Here is a 16,369-nt window from a genome sequence, read left to right as displayed (position 1 = left end):
TAAGGACATTGTGACCTCTGGTGGACAACTAGAGCCTTACACCCATCAAGCCCTTCCCATAGAAGGCTTGATTGGTTGCAACAGAGAGACGAACAAAGACATCTACACATACAGTGCCTTGCGAAAGTATTCGGCCCCCTTGAACTTTGCGACCTTTTGCCACATTTCAGGCTTCAAACATAAAGATATAAAACTGTTTTTTTTTGTGAAGAATCAACAACAAGTGGGACACAATCATGAAGTGGAACGACATTTATTGGATATTTCTAAATTTTTTAACAAATCAAAAACTGAAAAATTGGGCGTGCAAAATTATTCAGCCCCCTTAAGTTAATACTTTGTAGCGCCACCTTTTGCTGCGATTACAGCTGTAAGTCGCTTGGGGTATGTCTCTATCAGTTTTGCACATCGAGAGACTGAATTTTTTTCCCATTCCTCCTTGCAAAACAGCTCGAGCTCAGTGAGGTTGGATGGAGAGCATTTGTGAACAGCAGTTTTCAGTTCTTTCCACAGATTCTCGATTGGATTCAGGTCTGGACTTTGACTTGGCCATTCTAACACCTGGATATGTTTATTTTTGAACCATTCCATTGTAGATTTTGCTTTATGTTTTGGATCATTGTCTTGTTGGAAGACAAATCTCTGTCCCAGTCTCAGGTCTTTTGCAGACTCCATCGGGTTTTCTTCCAGAATGGTCCTGTATTTGGCTCCATCCATCTTCCCATCAATTTTAACCATCTTCCTTGTCCCTGCTGAAGAAAAGCAGGCCCAAACCATGATGCTGCCACCACCATGTTTGACAGTGGGGATGGTGTGTTCAGGGTGATGAGCTGTGTTGCTTTTACACCAAACATAACGTTTTGCATTGTTGCCAAAAAGTTCAATTTTGGTTTCATCTGACCAGAGCACCTTCTTCCACATGTTTGGTGTGTCTTCCAGGTGGCTTGTGGCAAACTTTAAACAACACTTTTTATGGATATCTTTAAGAAATGGCTTTCTTCTTGCAACTCTTCCATAAAGACCAGATTTGTGCAATATACAACTGATTGTTGTCCTATGGACAGAGTCTCCCACCTCAGCTGTAGATTTCTGCAGTTCATCCAGAGTGATCATGGGCCTCTTGGCTGCATCTCTGATCAGTCTTCTCCTTGTATGAGCTGAAAGTTTAGAGGGACGGCCAGGTCTTGGTAGATTTGCAGTGGTCTGATACTCCTTCCATTTCAATATTATCGCTTGCACAGTGCTCCTTGGGATGTTTAAAGCTTGGGAAATCTTTTTGTATCCAAATCCGGCTTTAAACTTCTTCACAACAGTATCTCGGACCTGCCTGGTGTGTTCCTTGTTCTTCATGATGCTCTCTGCGCTTTTAACGGACCTCTGAGACTATCACAATGCAGGTGCATTTATACGGAGACTTGATTACACACAGGTGGATTGTATTTATCATCATTAGTCATTTAGGTCAACATTGGATCATTCAGAGATCCTCACTGAACTTCTGGAGAGAGTTTGCTGCACTGAAAGTAAAGGGGCTGAATAATTTTGCACGCCCAATTTTTCAGTTTTTGATTTGTTAAAAAAGTTTGAAATATCCAATAAATGTCGTTCCACTTCATGATTGTGTCCCACTTGTTGTTGATTCTTCACAAAAAAATACAGTTTTATATCTTTATGTTTGAAGCCTGAAATGTGGCAAAAGGTCGCAAAGTTCAAGGGGGCCGAATACTTACGCAAGGCACTGTAAATACATTACATTTCTTACACAGACAGGTGGTGGTTCATGTGCAAGGTATATGATTAATGTGAGCATAGTTATAGAATCTATACACGATAAATGTCCCTTTATCTCTTTCCCCACCGGCTCTCCATTGTGTAAATAGCCGTCGTATCTTATCAGTCCACTAGGGACTTTTGTCTCATGTAAGTGTGTATGTAAATTCTGTGTTATTATTTAGTCAGTAAATACATAATTAAATCAAATGCATTTACTGGAAGAACTGTGCAGATGCAAAGTTTGAAAACAGAATTACGGTAAAATCTCAGTTTCTCATGCAACCATGTTTTCCAAAGACTTAAATATCTGCTCCGAATTAAGAATCAAAGATGTCTGTAGAGAAAATGGGGTGTCAGCTTTGACATGACACCTTGAGTTTAAAAAAAAAAAGATTTTGGTGAAGTGGATTTACATACGGTAACAGAATTACGGAAACGGAATTACACCGTGGGTCCCTGATCATTTTGGAATGGCAGAGTCAGCCAATCAGCCCCTTTTTTGTTCAATGGTATGTGCCATTCCATAATGGCTGTTGTGGCTACTGCTTGCTAGCATGAGGATGAAAACTGCAGTTTTTCAGAAAAGCTAGCAGTCATTCAATCTTCTCGTTTAACGGTTGGGATAATGGAACAATTGGGAGTACAACGCATTTCTCATCCCTCTATTGGGTACCTTTTTCTCTTGCCGCCTCCGCTGTGTCTTAATCTACACAGGAAACCTGTCCGACCCTAGTCCAGCTGTAAGCAATCTGCTGCTTAACATTGCTTGAGAGATACACCAGCTGTGTTCTTTATGACAAGACAATTCTGAAATCTTTCTGGTGCCCTTCACCAGAAATATATGGATGCGCTAAAACAATTGATTACTGGACTCCTTTTTGGACACTCTTCCAAGACGCTGCCAAAGCTTGCAGAGAACACCGGAGGTGTGGCTGAAAAAGTGATCATGTATGTTCTCAGAAGTGTCGATGCTAGGATCCTGGATTATCATGCACTACATTGTGCCATTGTGGCACAAGCGAATCAGAGCCCTACGTACTTTATTTTCTACACTAATCAGAACTTAAGACATTTGATGTATTAGTAGTTTATTTCATTATTTTTAAATGAAAATGTCACTTTAAAAGGTGTTTTAAAAATTACTGTGGATTCATTACTGTGGATTCATTCATTCATCTACATTGGTGGCCATTTTGAATTCAGCTTCCTGGTGAAAATAATTAATTAGTTCCTCTTTTATCTGTCAGATAACAGCTTTTATGGCAGCCATTTAAAAAAAAACTCGCTTCCAGGTTAAGTTTGAATGGTTTTGACCTGGTGGTTTACAGCTATGACCAGATGTGACTTTTGTTGTCGCAGGTTAGGAGAACTTACCCAGCAGGTTAGGAGAATTAACATAGCCGGTTAGGAGAGTTAGGTTAATGTTAAGATTAAGGAAAGGGTTAGCTAAAATGTTCTCCTAACCGGCTATGAAAAGTCACTTTCAGTCAGATGTACTCCATCTAGTCACAACCAATTTGTTACAAACCTACGGAATGTTTGTACCAAATGTAATGCTTCTATCCACAACCTGCCCAGGGACTGCAGTTTAAAAATGTTCCAGCTGGCTGAAACCAGAACTTTTACTAAAACGTTGATTAATATGCACTGTCCCTGTAAAAATAAACTCAAGAAAATGCTGAGGCCCCATACCAGCTTGTAGTTCATCTGGTTCATTGGCCATTGCTATGGGCAGGTTGGCATTTATTGTCACAAATCTTGCCCTGGAGGCAGCTCTGTCGAGTGTCTCTAGCGGGCACAGCCACAAAGTCATAAAATATTATTTTAAACCTAACCTTAACCACACTGCTAACCCTAATGCATAAACGTAACCTTAAATTAAGACCAAAAAGCTCATTTTTGTTTTTATGAATTTTTAAGATAACACATTTTGACAGCTGGCCCATCTAGCAGAAATCGCTTAGTTCTGGCTCCAGGGCAAGATTCATGACAATAAACATCAACCTGCTTTAAGCAGGAAATTCATGGGTAAAGAACGGTGTTTTGGGATATACTGCACACCAAAAATAACGTGAGGTTAACACAGGCTTAGGAGATATACGTTTTGTTCTATGAGAATATCAGTCTGTTAACATGATTATGAAACCTGTATGTGCTTATTTTGATGACATAGACAAATTCACAAAAAGTGATGTTAGCCGATGAAGATTCTCATACAGTAGATCACACATAAGATAAGATATCCTACGCCTGTGTTTACAACATATGTTATTTTCAGCATTTATACCAAAAACCATACCCAAAAAAACATGAATTTCCCCATAAGCTTTGGCCAAGGAGCCATGGCGGAGTTAGCCTCTGTTAGTGCCTACAAAAAGACAGCATTACTATTCCTCGCTACAGAGCTCATCAGCTTGTAGCCCTAAAAGCAGAAATTAGTTAACATTTTCCACTTCTGGTTCAATGGGGAAAATAATTTGAGTTATGGGATATACACAGAAAACAAGGTCGGAGGTTAACACAGGTTTAGGAGATCTACGTTTTATTCTATGATATAATAGGTTAATGTGGGGTAACTAGCCCCCCAGGTTAACTTTCTGTAACTGTAATTCTCACAGAAACCACTTACTGTGACAGTAAGCCTCATATAAACTTGGACCCAGGAGCAGAGAAACACAGCAGGCAGAGGTGAGCACAAATCCAGAACATTTACTGGCGCTTAAACAGCAAAAACAACAACACACTGCCACATGAATCACTAAACAAAACAAGAGACCTGTTTTCACAGAGGACCTAAATAGTCATACACCAGATGAACCCAATAAGCCAGGGGAGGCTCACCTGGACACTAGAAAACATAAGGATGCCCTCCGGTGGCACCCTCAGGGAGTACACTCAAAGGTGACCTCTGACCTGTGACACTTACTGTATGTCACACAAAAAAATGTCAAACACTATTTGTGCCTTCCACTACTCTTGATTATCTAAACATGTTAAGTTACTCTGAGGTAAGTTGATCTAATATTTAGGCATTTATTAAAAGTGTTATATATAATCCCATTAAGTTAGATCTATAAATGTTTTATACATATACCATTAGCTGAGCCTAAAGATAAATAATCCACTTGTTTAGAAAACAAAATGTAATATGTTTTTAATTAAGCAGTCAAATTGAAGCTCAGTGTGTTGGGGGCAAATGCCCCCCCTCCAATGGAGTAACTACCCCCCCCCCCCCCCAAATCATGTTCAAATCGTCTACAAGTTATATAGCATTTAGATAATTTAGGATGATTTGGACATGATTTGGTGGGAAAATTAAAAGAGGGACCTTAGATCAAAACATCATCATTGTGAGGGTATTAATAGTGAGATGTGCAATGCCATTGTGTTTCAATTTTTGATTGATTTAATTAAAATAAGCTTTTTAATTTAGCTTTTAAAAGTGAATTACTCAAAAATGTCCAAACAAAATGTATAAAATAGATTTTAACACACAAATCTTCAGGGTCAAGTTACCAAACTTAGCTATTTTTGTGTCAGTAATTGAACACCGTTCTTAGGGGGGATGGTTATCATGACCTTTATGAATTATGAAGCCTTTAATTCCTCAAAATAAGTCATTTGCTAACTGTCAGAGAAATTGAACTACAATATTAGTCTGTGTCAACCACAGACCTTTGGTGTTATCCAACACCCCCCCCCCCCCCCTTGGCTTTGTCAGCCACACCACCCTCCTCAACTCCCCCACAACCTCCCTCCCAGGCTAGTTTTAGATACCCCCCCCCTACTCCCATCCCCAGGACAGGTCTGGGACACTCCTGCCCCCCAATGGTATCCCCAACCCTGCAACAGGAGAGACACCAAGACCTCCTGTGCACACCCAGAATGGAGCATTGGCAACAACCCTGGTCCCCTGCAGCAGCTCCCCTCGTTTGGCGGGAACTTCATCCGGGTGTACTGAGCTCTGCCAACACTACTCTCCTAGATCTCGCTCCAGCCCCTGCATCCAGAAACTTGAGGGAGGTCTAACAAATGTTCAGTCTGCTCCGCTCTCACATAGTTCTCACGGGACCTTGGAAATGTCTCCACTCACTCTACAAATCGCTGCAGATGACCCTATGCCTGTTAGATCTTATGGGAATGAGCTTAATACCTGCTCTGACTTTAAATCTCGTAGAGGCTTGGTCTAATGCACCGAAATGTCCTAAGTATATATATTTTTAATTATACGATTTACATGCGGGTGCAGGACTCATGTCCTGACATTCTGGTTCTCTTGGAAACATGGTTAAATGGTTCTGTCTCTGATAAAGACATTGACGTCTGATAGTGTATTTAGATTGCTAAAATATTAGAATCCTTGATGAATTCTCAGCAAAGATATTTTGTATTTTTTAAATGCATTCTAAATGTACACCAGTCGGGTTTTAGACCAGGTCATAGTGTAACGGATGTGAAACGGCTAGCTTAGTTAGCGGTGCGCGCTAAATAGCGTGTCAATCGGTGACGTCACTTGCTCTGAGACCTTGAAGTAATACTACCTTGAAGTAGTATTTCCCCTTGCTCTGCAAGGGCTGCGGCTTTTGTGGAGCGATGGGTAACGATGCTTCGTGGGTGACTGTTGTTGATGTGTGCAGAGGGTCCCTGGTTCGCGCCCGGGTATGGGCGAGGGGACGGTCTAAAGTTATACTGTTACAATAGCACTGTCTCTGCTGCATTCCTAGTTATAAATGTATGGATAAAAGGCAACATTGTGCTACCCTCTTCATTGACCTGTCAAATGATTTCGATACTGTTACTACTAATTCAGAGGTTTTATTTAATTGGCCTAGAACACGCTGCATGTAACTGGTTTTAAAATTACTTGACAGATAGAACTCAATGTACTGTATATCTACTGATGGTGTTAAATCAGGTTTCCTGGATATTACGAAAGGTGTCCTGCAGCGGTCAATTTTGGGTACTGAACTTTGTACTGTTTACATTGACAATATCGACTTCTCTGTCAAAATATGTAACCTGCACTTGTATGCCGATGATACTGTTGCGTATGCTATTGCCCACATGGTTGAACAGGCTCTATCTGAACTACGGTCTGCCTTCATTTTGTTACAGAAAAAACTTTATTAACCTGAAATTAGTATTGAATGCAGGTAAAACTAAGTATATGTTGTTCTTTAGAGCGTGTCTCATCGCACACCAGCGACTCCTGTGGCGGGCCAGGCGCAGTGCGCGCTAACCAAGGTTGCCAGGTGCACGGTGTTTCCTCCGACACATTGGTGCGGCTGGCTTCTGGGTTGGATGCGCACTGTGTTAAGAAGCAGTGCGGCTTGGTTGGGTTGTGTATCGGAGGACGCCTGACTTTCAACCTTCGTCTCTCCCGAGCCCGTACGGGAGTTGTAGCGATGAGATAAGATAGTAACTACTAAAACAATTGGATACCATGAAATTGGGGAGAAAAAGGGGTAAAAATCACAACAACAACAAAAAAAGGTCAAAGACCTGGAGAATAAACCCTCCTTCTCACAGCTGCCCATGTCCCTTAATGCTGATGATGTGGTTGTTACTGACAACAAGCACATGGCTGAGCTCTTTAATCACCACTTCATTAAGTCAGGATTCCTATTTGACTCAGCCATGCCTCGTTGCCTGTCCAACATTTCCTCATCTCCCATCCCTTCTTATGTGACTATCCCCAATACTTCTCCCTCTTTTTCCCCTGTCCCACTACAAAGTTTCTCCCTGCAGGCAGTCACTGAGTCTGAGGTACTTAAGGAGCTCCTTAAACTTGACCCCAAAAAAACATCTGGGTCAGATGGTTTAGACCCTTTCTTCTTCAAGGTTGCTGCCCCCATCATTGCCAAGCCTCTCTCTCTTTCTGGGGAGGTTCCCATTGCTTGGAAGGCAGCCACAGTTCATATTTTATTTAAAGGGGGAGATCAAGCTGATCCTAACTGTTATAGGCCTATTTCTATTTTCCCTGTTTATCACAAGTGTTGGAAAACTTGTCAATAATCAACTGATTGGCTTTCTTGATGTCTATAGTATTCTCTCTGGTATGCAATCTGGTTTCTGCTCAGGTTATGGATGTGTCACTGCAACCTTAAAGGTCCTCAAAGATGTCACCATTGCCCTTGATTGTAAGCAATATTGTGCTGCTATTTTTATTGACTTGGCCAAAGCTTTTGATACAGTAGACCATTCCATTCTTGTGGTCCGGCTAATGAGTATTGGTGTCTCTGAGGGGTCTTTGGCCTGGTTTGCTAACTACCTCTCTCAAAGAGTGCAGTCTATAAAGTCAGAAAATCAGCTGTCTAAGCCAATGCCTGTCACCAAGACAGTACCCCATCCAAGGCTTGATCCTAGGCCCCACGCTCTTCTCAAAATACATCAACAACATAGCTCAGGCAGTAGGAAGCTCTCTCATCCATTTATATGCAGATGATACAGTCTTATACGCAGCTGGCCCCTCCCTCTGAGGGTTTAGAGGTTGAGGTAGTCACCTCATACAAGTACTTGGGAGAATGGCTAGACAGTGCACTGTTCTTCTCTCAGCACATATCAAAGCTGCAGGCTAAAGTTAAATCTAGACTTGGTTTCCTCTATCGTAAACGAACCCTGATTCAGATGACCATCCAACCCATGCTAGATTACGGAGACATAAATTATAGATCGGCAGGTAAGGGTGCTCTCGAGCGGCTAGATGTTCTTTACCATTCGGCCATCAGATTTGCCACCAATGCTCCTTATAGGACACATCACTGCACTTTATACTCCCCTGTAAACTCTGTATACCCGTCGCAAGACCCACTGGTTGATGATTATTTATAAAACCCTCTTAGGCCTCACTCCCCCCTATTTAAGATATCTACTGCAGCCCTCATCCTCCACATACAACACCCGTTCTGCAAGTCACATTCTGTTAAAAGTCCCCAAAGCACACACATCCCTGGGTCCCGACTGGAAAGAGCTGCAACAAACACTCAAAATGGACAGTTTCATCTCAATCTCTTCCTTCAAAGACTCGAACATGGACACTCTTGCTGACAGTTGTGGCTGCTTTGTGTGATGTATTGTTGTCTCTACCTTCTTGGCCTTTGTGTTGTTGACTGTGCCCAATGTTTGTACCATGTTGTGTTGCTACCATGTTGTTGTTATGTTGTGTTGCTACCATGCTGTGTTGTCATGTGTTGTTGCCTTGCTATGTTGTTGTCTTAGGTCTCTCTTTATGTAGTGTTGTGTTGTCTCTCTTGTTGTGATGTGTGTATTGTCCTATATTGACATTGTATTTTTATTTTATATCCCAGGCCCCGACCCCGCAGGAGACCTTTTGGTAGGGCGTCATTGTAAATAAGAATTTGTTATTTTATCTGACTTGCCTAGTTAAATAAAAATCTCTGTTACCTGTTTTTCACACGTGTATCTGCCCTCTCATTGGCTAGATAGGGTCCCACTTGAAATGGCTTCCTCCTGCCTGCCTTCCATCTTTGAGGACGTATTTTTCATATTAGCGCGGTTTATCGATTATCTTGTCAATATAATAGGCAATCTTTGGTGTTAACTAGTGACAACCTAAATGCAGAGAATCGAAAGGGGAGGGCCGTATGTTGCCTAGCAACACGCCTCGGCGTCCTCTGGTGTTTGCAGTGGCTTGCGGGAATCTGAGGCCCGATTGAGTGACCGCCCTTTTTAGACAAACGAAAGTAGAGCAACGCTGCTAGAGTCGGGAGAGATATATACGCGAAAACAACTCATTAAAGCTGCGGAACCTAACTTGAGGTATGTTTTCTGATGCATGAGTTGAAATATTTCGGCCAAATGAGGTCTAAATTGGGAAATGTCTCTGGAAAAAGTGTATTTTAATGCGCGATTTGATGACGTAATGGCGATGGTCAAACTCGACATGGCGAGCCTTCACGGGCCTATTTGAAGTGATTACCTAGCTAACGTTAATGGGATTCTGCATCATAAAGCGTTGGTATGATTAGATACACATTATGATTACATGTTGATCGTTAGTTTGATTTTGCGTTCTGAATTATAGCCAGAGTAGAGCTAGAGGCCTTCCGCTGTAACTAAGCTATTTAGCTAGCGTTTGAGAGTATCAAAACCGTGATGTATCATGGGTAAATTAACTGACGAACTAACCTACAAATAATATTGAGTAGTTATTTACGAACCAAGGTGATTTGTAGATCTGCCTCGCCTTTTAAATTCTACTGCAATGTCGATCGCGTCACCGTCTTCCATTGCCATTGGCCAATTTAATACGATTATCTTTGCTGTCAAACGCATGATTGGCTGAATTCGACCTCTTTCCTTTGCATTGATACTATTATATTGGATAATACATGAGATTGACGCGTTTTCCCCTCCTCGAACATCCTTATGATAGCACGGACCACCATGAAGTTTCGGGAATCCTTGGGACGTGGTTAGGTAGCTAAGTGGTTAGGTAGCTAAGTGGTTAGGTAGCTAAGTGGTTAGGTAGCTAAGTGGTTAGGTAGCTAAGTGGTTAGGGTATGGACGTCCCATAGACCCCAGATATAATTGATAATGTAATGTTGAGAAATCAGTCCGACACAGCGTTTTTTTTCCTTCACATAAACCCACATTGGCAGATAATGATGAACATATATTCAGTAGGCTACAAAATGCCCAATGATAAAATGTTATTGAAATCAAAATGTTAAAATCACAGTACTGTCCATCATGCTGTGAGCATGTTGGTCATATTTAACAAACGTGTTTTCCCACATGTAACTGTACAGACACAGACCATTACTGGTGATGTAATCATCTGTACAGTGTGCCATCTTTGCATGGATTTCTTCCTTGTGCCTAGGTGAGGGGCTGAGCCATGGCAGACGAGGTGGATTGTGGCAATGAGTTCCCAGCCCTCTATAAAGTCATGCTGGACAAACTGAACGAACAGAGACAGTTGGACCAGTTCACAGACATCACTCTCATAGTGGATGGTAAGCTCATCCTCAATGACACTTGTTGTATTGCAGAAAGTGGAGGTGCAGTTTAAGGTTGTATATTTTCTTCAGAATAAACCATTTCTGTTTCAATATCACTGTGTTCAAGACAAGTGTCCACTTTGTGTGAAGTATTCAATTTAATTATGTTCTGTGCTGTACCATTTATGGGCTCATCTTACTCTGGTCCGTAGGGCACCAGTTCAGGGCTCATAAGGCAGTGTTGGCAGCATGCAGTCAGTTTTTCCACAAGTTCTTCCAGGACTTCACACAAGAGCCACTAGTGGAGATTGAAGGTGTGTATTGCTCAGGGTTTCCGTTAGCCGGCAAAAGTGATTTTAAAAAAAATATGAATGAATTTTTTATAAAATAAACTGTTGCCGGCCAAAAAGTTGTGCAAAATAATGCTTTTTATTCATTTATGGAAATATCAGTCGATGGAAATACATTTGACCACCATGTCTATAGGTTCATTTACACACAGGCCAATTTAATTCCACTAAATTATGTATTTTCATTAGTCATCGTGCATCTTATCCAAAACAACTATCACACACGGACAGCATATAGAGCCTATTTTGAGCATTATTTTTCCTGCAGCCCCACAGTTGGTTGCTGCTGGAGTAAACGTGCTTTTATAAGCCATTCATTGCGCAACATTTCAAAATGCAATTGTGTGTTAAAAAAACAGTTTTGGTACAGGATTAAAAAGAGCTACTATTTTTATTTCTCAGCTGGTAATTAAAGCGTGCCTCCCATTCACAATTCAAGTGCAAGCTATCAGCGAGTCACCCACCACTGTACATTGTGAACTGGAGGCAGTATACATTTTGAAAACATACTTAAAACATTCAGGTTTTAAAAAAGTATTTCCTATTATGAGGTATGTCTTGCATTGTTTCAGAGTAGCCTATTAGCAAAATCCGACCATGGAAACGTGGAGGCAATTATTTTATAAAGACTTCATAGCCGGCGCTAATTTATCCTACCATTTCTACTGTTCTGCATGCCAGTTATGATTTTCAAATGCTCATTATCATAAAAATCTGAATTAAAATGATTTATATATAAAAAATAAATGAACTAATGTGACTAATCACCAGCCTCTGCCATATGGACACATTGATACACCTTGGTCCATTGGCGGCTAAAGAAATTAGCGCATGGAACTCATAGCCTATAGGCCAATGCCGCAGTAGGCCTATAACTTCCATTGCTCTTTCACACTGAAGATTGGTGATTATCAAGGGGGAGATTGTTGTAAATATTTTTCAAATAGCTTACTGTGAGGGACCATAGTTTTAATATATTATCATTCGCAATGGATTTTAAAAAATGAAATAAAATTTTCCTATATTTCATTGTTCTCATGGAGCACTCCAAACAAAAGACAATGAAAAATGTATAAATCTTGTAAATGATGGTTATGAAATAAACCAAAACTTGTTTCTCACAAGTGTAGCAGTTTGTGAACTCTGCAAACAACGTTTTCACTCTGAGAATGAGAACGATAAATGACAAATTAATACATTCATTAACAGAAATTAATGTAACCAAATGGCGGGGATTAACAGTACATTTACTACTGGTGACATATGTAATGGGGAATTGATCCAAAAAATGATCTAATGGAAAACAATTCACACAATGAAACAATGAATGCGCAAGAATCGACGGGAGACAGCTAAGCCGTTCTGGAGAGAGTCTCGCCTATACAGTATCTTTGCCACACACCCCTCTTCTTCACTCAACATTTTAAAATTATACTCAAGATGCATTATCTTCAAACATATTTTAGAGCTTTTCACTGACCGCCACTACTCAATAATCAGCTAGGCCTATTGCCACGCACGCTGCCCAAATTGCCGGCTTCCCAAATAGGCATAGACCTACGGGCTTGTGATTTGAAACCTACAAGCTTGTGATTTGAAACAATCCACTGCTGTAAAAAAGTATAATGATCCTCGATTCCTCTTTGACTAAGTCATGATTTCTGCAAGACTATTTTATTTATTTCTATATAGACAGAAGTAATTCTATAATTTTGGCAAGTGTATTTCTAGTGTAGTGTATTCCCACCGCTATGTCATGTTCTATTGGCCAGTAAATTAAAATCTTCCTGGTCATGTTGTCCGGCGCAGAAACCCTGGTACTGCTGAACCAATGACACATCCTCTGTCTTACTGTCATATCAAGAAAATAAACAATTGCAGAAAGAGCTCTATAGCCCCCGAGAAAAGGTGCACCCATCAATCCTCTGTTTGTTCTCCAGGAGTGAGTAACTCAGCCTTCCGCCAGCTGATGGAGTTTACGTACACGGCTACACTTGCCGTCAATGGGATAGAGGAGGTCAATGACGTGTGGAAGGCAGCAGAGTACCTCCAGATGCAGGAGGCCATCAAGGCCCTCACCATCAGGTTAGCCTGCCATTAGAACATCTGGACCCCCTTACTACTAATATAGCCCCGTACTCCTTATAGTCCCTTACCACCAATATAGGCTAGTCCCTTTTTGGTGTTGTCTTGTTTGGTTGTCATCTTTTTTTGTTTAGCTGATATTTTATCCCTGTGTATTTGAACGTAGAGCACTTTGATGGAATTAAAAACTTTCTCTCTCTCTCTCTCTCTCTCTCTCCATAGGATGAGTGATGGCACTCCCGTCAGTCCGGCCCAGGACCAGGCCCTGGCGGCGGGGAAGAGCGAGAGCAAAAAGAGGAAGCCAGCGGAGACTTTTAGCGGGATCGCGGAGACTCTTCCGTCAGTGGTGGGGGAGCAGGTTAGAGGTCTACAATGGCACATTATGGTTGAGTTATTATGGCATGGAATTATGACCTGCATAAAGTTCTAAAAAAAAAGGTGTCCCAAATCCTCCTCATCATCATCCTAATCCTCGGTCCTTTCCTCCTAATATGTGTTGCTGTGCTGACCCCAGTCTGTCCTTTGCAGGTGGAGATTGAGGTGGAGATCGGGGAGGGGGCCATCGAGGTGGAAGAGACTGCTATGGAGGAGGAGGTGGTGGATGCTGCTCGGAACGCCCAGGCTGCCTCGGACGACTCGGCCCTGGCACTGCTCGCTGACATCACCAGCAAGTACCAGCAGAGGGGGCCAATGCTGCACGTGCTGAAGAAGGAAGGACTGGAGGAGGTGAACAAAGCACTCGCCCTCTCTAATGTGCATGTAAAAAACCACAGACTTGGACAGTGACCAACCTTGATTCAAAGCATTCATTTTAATATTATAAGGAGACTATTCTTTTTGGTGACATTTCCAATCTTTCTTAAAACAAGTTGTGTGTGCGTGCGTGTGTGTGTGTAGGAGATCCAGGAGGTGGTGTCTCAGGAGGAGACAGTGACAGCTCCCAAGACTCTTGAGGGCCTGGAGGTGGTCGAGGTCCAGATCTCTCAGCTGGACAAGATGTTCCGCTGCAACAAATGTGACCGCAGCTTCCGCCTCTACTACCACCTCAAACAGCACATGCGCGCGCACGTGGCCGCCCTGGACAAGCCGCATGTGTGTTGCCACTGCGGTAAGGCGTACATGCGGGAGGCGGCGCTGAAGCAGCACCTGAACACGTTACATTACGAGGCAGAGGAGCTGTCGCGCAGCCAGTCCCAGAAGAAGAAGATGCACCTGTGTGATTACTGTGACAAGCAGTTTGACCACTTTGGACACTTCAAGGAGCACTTACGTAAACACACCGGTGAGAATGATAATACCCAGAGGGGTTCATTTAGGGTAGGGGCGTCAAACTCATTCCATGGAGGGCCAAGTGTCCTGCAGATTTTTAGTTTTTTTCCTTTCAATTAAGACCTAGACAAACAGGTGAGGGGAGTTCCTTACTAATTAGCGACCTCGATTCTTCAATCATGTACAAGGGTGGAGTAAAAACCCGCAGACACTCAGCCCTCCAAGTTTGACATGTGATTTAGGGGTTCGAGTTCATCTGTGTCAAAGTGCAGTTCCTGGGCAGGCTATAACGGCATCCACAGCATTCCATTGCAATTATTTGCAAGACTTCACTTCAACATCTTTTTGTCTCTCCTCTATGACTGATCATGTGCGTTGATGACCGTGTGACCGGTTCATGTGAATGCGACCACCTCAATAGGATCTCCTGAGTTATGCATTGGATGAAATGAGTTTTTTTGGTCCTTGTGTGTAGGTGAGAAGCCGTTTGAGTGTCCAGACTGCCATGAGCGCTTTGCCAGGAACAGCACGTTGAAATGTCACATGGCTGCCTGTCAAAACGGCGTCGGGGCCAAGAAGGGACGCAAAAAAGTCTACGAATGTCAGGTACGGAGAACAGTCCTTTTTTTTTTGCCTGATTTAATCAGGAGTCAAAATGTACTGTTTTTGTGCTGATGAGGTGCCGATCACACCCCTTGACTAGTGCACTTGCTGAGGTTCTAAAATGATCTCGCTTTCTCTAGGTGTGCAGCAGTGTGTTCAACAGCTGGGACCTTTTTAAAGACCACCTGACGACCCACACAGGAGAGAAGCCCAACCACTGCACCATGTGTGACATCTGGTTCACCCAGCCCCACGACCTGCGACGACACCTCCGCGAACTGCACAGCGTCACAGACGACACGCTAATGACCCAGGAACTGGACATCGGTGCCATGGCAACGCAAGAGGAAGTGGCCGGGGAGGAGGACGAGGAGGGAGGCGAGAGAGAGACCCTCTTACTGGAGGACGGGATGAGGGTGGAGCATGTTACCGTGGAGCCCGTAGACGTGGTAGTCATGGAGGAAACGGACATGGTGGTGGAAGAGGTGACGGAGATGTGTGAGGAGGACGTGCAGAGACTGAAGGAGGCAGGAGTGGAGATCCGGGTGGTGCAGGTGTCAGCGGAGGGGCAGGTGAACTCTGACATCCAGGTGGAGGAGGAATCACAACACACTGTGGATGTATGAAGCAGGAGCGGAGCTCCATCTAAAATCGTACCCTGTTACCCATAAATACAGTACCTTGACTTTGACCAGAAGTAGTGCACTGTATGAGGAAAAGGGTTTTATTTGAGATGTGCCTGCTGGTTATGGTCAAACTGGAAAAGCTCCACCTCCTCACCCTGTTGACTAATAGGGTAACGGACAGAGACAAGTATTTGAAGTTGCTCACATTTTTAGATTTATATATTTTTTAGAACCTGCTGTCAGCATGTTTCTGTCTTCTCTCTGTGTGTCTGTGGCAGAGATATACCTGCTGAATGCACTTACACTGACCCTGTTCAAGGTTTTGTCACAGACCGATCAAAAGCTTTCTTTCTTTTTTGCTTTCTTTGTTTTTTAAAAAACATTTTAGCATGTCCATTTGAGATGATCAAAATGAATTTGCCAAGACGGTATGCGATCCGTGAAGGTCCCTACTCCGTTGAATGGTTTCACTAGCAGACGCCAGTTATTGATTGGAATGCACAGTCTGTTTCACTGTCATACAGCTGCAGACATATTAAGGATGTGCCTCACTGCTGTTGCCCAGTTGGAATCCATCTGAAGCACAGATCTGTTGATAAATTGTTCAGCACTTGACTAAAGAGCATGTTTTTGATGGTGCGCATGTCCTAACTGATGGGGGGGGGGATGCTTTAATATTTGAATAAAAAGATAATGGCAA

The 16,369-nt window shown here is 42.5% G+C and overlaps 1 protein-coding gene across 4 annotated transcripts in view; it reads left to right on the top strand.

Annotated features, from left to right (window-relative positions):
- Nucleotides 1-16,369, top strand: part of zbtb35 (zinc finger and BTB domain containing 35) — a 26,663-nt gene extending 10,294 nt beyond the window's left edge. Inside the window, exons 1-9 of one of the 4 annotated variants that reach the window (XM_021606517.3) lie at nt 9,226-9,552; nt 10,619-10,751; nt 10,949-11,050; nt 13,027-13,171; nt 13,394-13,529; nt 13,700-13,897; nt 14,069-14,453; nt 14,916-15,046; nt 15,184-16,369. In XM_021606517.3, coding sequence (XP_021462192.1) covers nt 10,634-10,751; nt 10,949-11,050; nt 13,027-13,171; nt 13,394-13,529; nt 13,700-13,897; nt 14,069-14,453; nt 14,916-15,046; nt 15,184-15,669 — 1,701 coding nt within the window. In that variant the 5' untranslated portion in view covers nt 9,226-9,552; nt 10,619-10,633 and the 3' untranslated portion in view covers nt 15,670-16,369. Of the gene's footprint in view, nt 1-9,225; nt 9,553-9,641; nt 9,752-10,581; nt 10,752-10,948; nt 11,051-13,026; nt 13,172-13,393; nt 13,530-13,699; nt 13,898-14,068; nt 14,454-14,915; nt 15,047-15,183 lie in introns of those variants that run through there. The other 3 variants (XM_021606518.3, XM_021606521.3, XM_021606520.3) reach the window with 3 other exon arrangements.

The sequence above is a fragment of the Oncorhynchus mykiss genome, chromosome 6, assembly GCF_057628025.1.
Source record: "Oncorhynchus mykiss isolate SJ-2025 chromosome 6, ASM5762802v1, whole genome shotgun sequence".
NCBI classification, from domain to species: Eukaryota; Metazoa; Chordata; class Actinopteri; order Salmoniformes; family Salmonidae; genus Oncorhynchus; species Oncorhynchus mykiss.
The sequence above is the reverse complement of the archived record's forward strand: the minus strand, read 5'-3'. Positions and strand labels throughout refer to the sequence as shown.